Raw genomic sequence first — 7,667 nt, 5'->3', positions numbered from 1 at the left:
AGAGCAGGGAGAAACTCGGGGGTGCTTGGGCAGGAAAGGCAGCCCGGGGAAGCCGGGGCCGGGGGAGCGGGGATCGCGCCCAGCGGCCGCTGCGAGGGGCAGAGCGCGCCCGGGGCAGCGCTCCCGTGAGCCACTCCTGAGAGTGGCAGGAGAAAAAGAACCGGGGGCAGCGCCGCTGGAAGCGCCAGCGGGGACCGCGATGAGCTTCCCCGAAGGCTGAGAAGGTGCAGGTGCCCGGGAGAGGGCAGGGGCCGCCCGCATTGGGAAGAGACCCTGGGCTTCCGGACATCTTCCCCAGGACCTCTAAAACACGGCTGGGAGGCGGCTTTCTCCTCCCACGTGCCAAGCTCCGAGGGACCAAGGCAACACGTTTGGTGACGAATTAAAACTCAAGAGGATCCTGGATGGGCAGGCAGAGTCAGAGTAGCTCTCAGGCTTCCCAGGAGGCAGTCAGACCCTGGCGAGGGAAACAGGGCCACCGCGCCAACGAGTTACTACCGCAGTTCGTGTCATCTCTTCTTCCCAGCTCCCGCCACTCTGCTGAGGGAAACCCACAGCCCGGTGGCCTTAAACAACACATGAGGTATCATCCCACAGAGTAAACTCGGGGGGAAAAAAAAGAAAGGAAAAAAAGAAAAAAACCAAAACAAATCCTGGATTCAAATCAGAGACGCCAAGAGATCATTATCTATGGGATTGAAACACTTGGAGCAATAAAACTTCCCAAGAAGCTGCAATTGTAAAAACTCTGTTGCACAGACCCTGATACTGGGAAATCGTTTCTCTTTATAAAGAAGACACAGGCTAATGCTAAGAAACATCTGTCTTTACATGTCCAAAGATACTGCCAAAATATTTTTCTTGTCTCCTGCATCCCAAGAACTTTTGTCACACACTTCTAACACAGCCAAGACTTCTGCAACCCAGTTTTTCCTCTGTTCTTTTTGCTATCCCCTTAATTACTCCTATCTCCTATTTTTGCCACTTCCACTTCATGTCTGTTCATGTCTGTTACTTTTTACTACTCTAGTAGTATCTGATAGAAGTAATTTGCACCCATTTACTAGTTAACACCTTGCAGCTTTATCCATTTTTCCTCATCTTTTCAAGCAGATAATACAGATTTCTGCAGCCTTTTCAGATTTTACAGCAATGTTCAGAAGAGTATTTAAGAAGAAATTTACTTTTTCCTCAATAGTTTCAATTCTGAATGAGGTCAGGAAGATACTCCTGTAGTAAAAGTAGGAGCACCTTCTCCTTCCACAGGTACCTAACAAACTAAAAGTTAAAAAAAAAAAGAAAAAAAAAAAAAAAAAAGGGAGAGGGCAGGAACTACATATTAATTTGCTTTACTGTGCTTGAGCTACTATTTATTCTAAACTGGCACCAGCAGTGATGTGCAGATGGAAGGATCCTGCTGTCCACAGTCCTGTTTGCCCTCTGCCCCAGGAGATGCTCCTGGACATTCACACAAGAACAAGGAATAAGTTCTCTGTGGTAGCTCACCTGGTCATTAAAAATCAGTTCAAACCAAGGATTTTAAATCTCTTATTCTGAGTAACCAGCTCTCCTGCCCAAGCATCATTTCCTTCAGAAATAATTTCACAGACATCAGATCCCAAGCATTCCTGAATTATTTACGGCCTGGAGGGTAACAAATCTTTTTCATGAATATCTGTAACCTCATACTAATAAATAATTAACTGTCTGCTCAATAACAGTACTAAGAATAAAAAAGCATTAAATTTCACAACATGGACAAATTTTTTTTAAACTTTTCTGTTGAGTCTGCTTATATATTCCAGGAATGCTAAGGTTTGATGTATCAAGTGTTCCAATATTAAGAAATTCCAACTAATAACATGACCAATAAAATTTATTAAGTATTATATTTACAACTATTTACATATCCCTTCTAGAGGTTAATATTAAAATAGACAATATACAATTTAAGAATTTTAATTCAAAGGCATTTTGTTGGAAAAAATAGGCTCTATTACGAGACCACCATATAAGAGCAAAAGGGTTGGGTTTTTTGTTTTACACAAAAATATTTTCAGTATAGGAAGTCGTAGGTATGGCATTACAACAGCAGACTAACATGAAGTATGATTTTGTAAGTATTACAACAGTTTAGGTATCAGTTATTGAGGGGAAGGAGTTCAGAGTCCTGTGGAGCATGCAATACAGTTCAATCCTTTTACAGTTATGGTGATGAAACAAGCAGCTAAATCAAACGCATGCCGTACAAAAAGGAACTGCCAACCAGGAACACACTACACTTAATAAAAACAACAACTTTGGTCCAATAAAACATTAGACAAAAACAGTTTTACAGTTAAAATATCTGTTTTATACATGTTTGAACATTAATTACAAGACTATTTACATTTGCACAATATGTATAAAATAAATTATTTAAAAATGAAGACAATATTACATCTTTTTTCCAAAAAGAAATCTGTACAGTAATTTACAAAACATAATAAGATTGATAATTTTCCTCCAAGTCTTATACTTTCTTCCACAGGCTTTCTCATCATTCTTCTGTGGGAGTTCAACTGTTACTGAAGTTTCATAATACAAAGCTTTATAACAGATTTTAAGTATCGTTTGCTTTTTGGTGGATGTTTTAGTTATTAACAGCTTCCAGCGCTGTAACCTCACCAGGTTTTGTCATCTTTTTCAGCAATAAGCTCTAAAGCTACAGGCAATTTTAATATACAGATAACAGCAGTTACTGGAAATCTGAACTTAAAATTAGCATCCATCTTCTGTGTTTGAACAAGTGTCTGTGCCACACGTCTCTGCAGGAACACCTGAATTATTGAGAAAGGTAGTGTTCCACAGAATTAAGTGCTCTGTCTCAAAACTAAAATACCTTTGTGCATCACTGCACCTCAGTCTCTAGCTGTCCACGGGGAGGGGAGAGCCAGATGGTGCTGGTTGTCATATGGGTGTCAATTCAAAGTCATCATTAACATCAACAAGAGGAACATAAAACTCTTGAATTTCATAAATGCTGATGGATTTGTACGTAGCAGGATCAAGCTCTTGCAGTTTAAGCTGCCACTCCAGTCTCTGCACCGCGTTCAGCGCTGCTGCTTCGTGCTGCTGCCTCATCAAAAGGCACGTCTGGTTTAAAATCGAGAAAGAAGTTACTGAAATATTTGAAAAAATATTGCAACAAGTTCAAACACAGGAATTATCTCTAATAGCCTCTCTGGTGATAGTAAATAATACTAAATAATAATAAATAATTCCCCCAGTATATATTTAGAAATTTGCAGAATATTCCATTACACTACACGGCAACTAAAGTCAGTTTTTTTCTATAATGATAGACCTTCCCTTGTGATGCCCCCACAAAAGCCCATGATACTGCACATAAATCTACTATATAATCATCTCATCTTCATAATGACATTATTTTTGGTTTGTTTTGTTTTCAAAGTGGAAAGACCAAGGAGTGTACCTTTAATTTGTCAAACTTATCATCAACGTCCTGCAGCCATGACATGAACTGTCTCGCATTAAATCGATCCCTCACCGATGCTTTGCTGTCATCAGTCTGCAAAAACCAAAAGTTTATTCAAAATCAAAGATTCAACCCTAAACATACTTTAAAACACAAAACCTACTCAGTGGAACATAAACAATCCTACAAACAGTGCTTCCCATGGAATAACAGATTCAAAGTACAAAGTTTATATAAAAGTATAAATGTTGACCCGACACTTCCACTGTGAGCCAGCTGGCCACTAAAAACAGCTATTTTCAGATTCCCTCAAGCTATTTACTGGTTTTGAAATTTAGAGTGGGAAGCTTAAAGATTTATACCTTAAAGTCTTAACTAATAAAGTCAGATCCTTACACAAAATTACTGTCTCTCTTTTTTCTCTTTAAAGTTCAGTAACGAATCAAATCAACATCCTTCAGGGAAAAGCAAAACATTTCCTTTATTAATAAGGAAAACTTGAGCAGCCTGGTTTAACTGACTACACAAGTATTGAATGCAATTAAAAAAATATTTTTCCATCACAATCCCCAAGAAGAGATTAAAAAAAGAGAGCAGACCTGTTTAATGAAGTAGTTTTGTTTTTTTTTTTTAAATTCCAACCATTGCATAAGGACTTGGAATGTCACATCTGCCCACTCTGAGAAACTAGATATACTCTATACATAGTCCTAAAGCCAGACTGTGCCAATCTAACATTTCAATAATAACCACTAAATACAAGAAGCTGCTGTTCCTCTTTCAGGGAGAAGACACTGAAGGAATTTCTACACTGTAGCAGAAGGAACAAAAAGAAGCCAAATCAAATGCACCATGATTGACTCTTCTACAGCACAAAATTAGTATTTGCTAATGGGGTAACAGGAATATGGCAGAATGCATTGCAACACAATGTTTTCTTATGCATCTACATTCTTCCTGTTAAACAGATTTAAATCAAACCATCCAAAGTTGGTAGTATAAAAATTTATTTCAATTACATAAAGAATTTATTTAATAATTTGCTGAAAATTATATGTAATGTAATTTCCTAAGAAAAATTACCACAGACTGACACGCAAACCCATTGAAGCAGTGAGGGGAAAGGACAGGCATTTTATTACTGCTCTTGCTATTAGATAGATGGTAAAAAAAATGGCAATACTTGGGGGGACACACAACACCTCAGTATCTCTTCCAACAAGGATTCCTTTTGTTTCACAAAATTCAGATACAGAATCAGCTTACTTAAAACAAATTGTAAAATGTTAACTACAAAATTGCAGTTATGTGCACAACTCATGTACTCCTCATCTCTGAAAAGCTCAAGGCCTATGAACTGGAGCAGAAATAAAGCAAAGGATATTTGGAATTTTAGAAAAGAAAAATTTTTGCCCTGTCAGTTAGAAGTACTAAGGAAACAATGCTTTAAAAATTTATCTGTGTAAGCGGGACAACAATACAATCTCCATAAACTGCTATCTCCTGCTGAATCACCTAGTTGGGCATAGCTCTAGTTCTTTAAAGACTGGGGAAAAATGTAGTAATTGACTGAAGAAACACTGGAAGCTGAAAGAATTCTATAAAGAGCTCCAGAACTAATGTAAAGTCTCCCATATGTTAGAAATATATGTGTTTCATTTTAAAATGCCCAACATCCAATGCATCAACACTTTTATTACACCCAAAACATCAACATTTCCTCCTTGCATTACGTGCTTCTCTCACAGTCACTGTAACAGGTGTTGAATGATGGTTCTGTGCTTATTGGAAAAAGTGTCCACAAAATACCAACACTATGAGATTATTTTATCTTAGAGATACAGCTGCAGCCAACTTTTGAGTGACAGTCCATACAACGTACACAGATTATGAAGCACATTGCTTATTTTATGTTTTAATCAGGACTAAATACCCATATTGAACATGTAAATAACATGGCACAAGAAAGTCATATGGAGCCTGAAGTAATTTTGAAAAAGCTTATTTCATCTGGGAGCATTTAACATTTCACTGCAGGTCATCTGTTTTTTATGGTACAATTCTAGTGACTGCCTTGTACGGAGGAGGAAAGTATAATGTGGATACGTCCACAAAACATTTCCAAATTTTATAAATCAATTTCATCACTTCACACACTACTGCATTCCAATTATCTGGATTACTGATATGTGTGGTCTTCTATGCTGATAATTCTTTGCTCTTGTTTAAGCTGTACTTGTAAGCTTCAAAAACATGTTCTGTTTATGACTGAAATATGTTTTTTTGTAACAAAATCAGCAGAGGAATTTTCTTATTTTATCCATCTCATAATTCCTGAAGGTGAAAGAAAACCAGACACGGTACAAAACAGAAAAACCACATACATACACCTATATCCTCCTATTACTGCACACCCATTTGAGGCCCTATTTAGTGGGCATAATCTTAATTCCAGGCAAATCAATGACAATTTTGCTATGGGAACAGAATTCTCTCCAAATGCTTGAGCCAGGCTAGCCAGACCTTTAGTCTGAAGATGTGAAGGACAAATCTTTACCTGAGCATCCAGAGGCACATTGTACACCTCAGCATCCAGCAGCACAGTGCAGGCACTGAAGGGCAGAGTTTGATTAGCCAAGGTCCTGGCTGCTCGGTAGTGAACACGTAGAACCTCTTGCTCGTTAGAGACAATAAGCTTTTCCTAATTAAGGTATCAACATATAAATACATATTTAGTAAGTTAAGCATTCATAATAATGTCCATTAATTTTAAACATTTCTTTTTAGGGCTTACACTTATGAACAGTGTGAGAAATGGGCTGCTGAAGGTAGGAGAGATCGTTCTTCTAACCAAATCTGAAATTTCAATTTAATGATGCAGTGTCCTGTGGATGTCAGAGCTGAGAACACTTCTCCTTAGCTCCCAGCCTCCGCTGACGGCTGAATATTTCCACTTACTGAAGCAAGTTCTGGTTAATGAGGGTGGTGAAAGATGAAAGGTAGGAGGAGCATAGGGTTGGGATACAGATTTGTGAATGTAAACTGTATGAAGCCTTTTACTCTAGGCACAGTGGCCAAGCAAATTGAAGCAGAAATATTTGCAGGATAATTTTTTTTAAACAACATGTAATAACTCCCTAAATTCACAGCTCCAAAAATATTCTTTCCTAAACTGAGACAAGAAAAATACAACTCACTTGACAAAGCTTGACTTACAGTTGTATAAAGTGGATTTCATTTGAAGAACAGCCCATATGAGCAAAATAACTATGAATATGCATATTTTTTTAGGACACAGAAGAATGTATGTGTTTACTGCTTTGCAATAAAATGGCTCTAATTTTTATCAAAATAAAAGAAGGTGGATTATAACATTATAATATATTTCCTGTTTTTCAAAAGACAGAAAAAGAAGCTCCTTTCCTTTCCTTAGAACCATAGAGTCTGGGTTGGAAATGACCTTAAAGATCATATAGTTACAGCTGCCCAGCCATGGGCAAGAACACCTTCCAGTAGACCAGTTTGTTTAGGGCTCCACACAGCCTGGCCTCGAACACTGCCAGGGATGGGGCACCCACAGCTTCCCAGGGCAAGCAGTTCCAGTACCTCACTGCCCTCACAGTAAGGAATTTCCTTCTTAATATCTAACCTAAATCTCTCCTCTTCTGGTTTACAACTGTACCTCCCCTTGTCTTATCACTATTTGCCTGTGTTAAAAGTCACTTTCCTTCTTTTATATAAGCTTCTTTAAATACTGAAATGGCCCAATGAAGTATCCCCAGAGCCTTCTCTTCTCCAGGCTGAGCAGCCCCAGCTTTCTCAGTCTGCTCTCCATAGGAGAGGTGCTCTAGCCCTCTCCTCAGTTTCATGGCCCTCCTCTGGGCTCACTCCAACAGCTCCATGTCCTCCTTCTGCTGGGGACCCCAGAGCTGGATGCAGCACTCTGAGGGGGCGTATCTCACAGAGCAGAGGGACAGAATCACCTCCCTCACCCTGCTGGCCACAATGTTCTTAGTCGCAACTGATTTCAGTCAGAACTTAACTATGTTTACAATCTTTATGCTTCTGATTTTACATTTCTCACTGAATTACTAAATTCAAGTAAAACCCCTCCCTCAGCTGGGTTTTTTAAGTCACATTGAAATCGTCAATTGAAAAAGCAGCACACTGGGTTTCATGTGGCATCTCC

The 7,667-nt window shown here is 38.8% G+C and overlaps 1 protein-coding gene across 2 annotated transcripts in view; it reads right to left on the bottom strand.

Annotated features, from left to right (window-relative positions):
- Positions 1–1,858: 1,858 nt before the first annotated feature.
- ANKRD12 (ankyrin repeat domain 12) overlaps positions 1,859–7,667 on the bottom strand; it is a 59,376-nt gene continuing 53,567 nt past the window's right edge. For both annotated transcript variants that reach the window (XM_086892033.1, XM_086892042.1), the window contains 3 exons: positions 6,036–6,179; positions 3,476–3,571; positions 1,859–3,135 (listed from right to left, as the gene is read on the bottom strand). In XM_086892033.1, coding sequence (XP_086748159.1) covers positions 2,950–3,135; positions 3,476–3,571; positions 6,036–6,179 — 426 coding nt within the window. In that variant the 3' untranslated portion in view covers positions 1,859–2,949. The remainder of the gene's footprint in view (positions 3,136–3,475; positions 3,572–6,035; positions 6,180–7,667) is intronic.

This window comes from Cyanistes caeruleus, chromosome 1 (assembly GCF_971803275.1).
Source record: "Cyanistes caeruleus chromosome 1, bCyaCae1.hap1.1, whole genome shotgun sequence".
Classification (NCBI taxonomy): domain Eukaryota; kingdom Metazoa; phylum Chordata; class Aves; order Passeriformes; family Paridae; genus Cyanistes; species Cyanistes caeruleus.
This window is presented reverse-complemented; position numbering and strand designations above follow the sequence as displayed.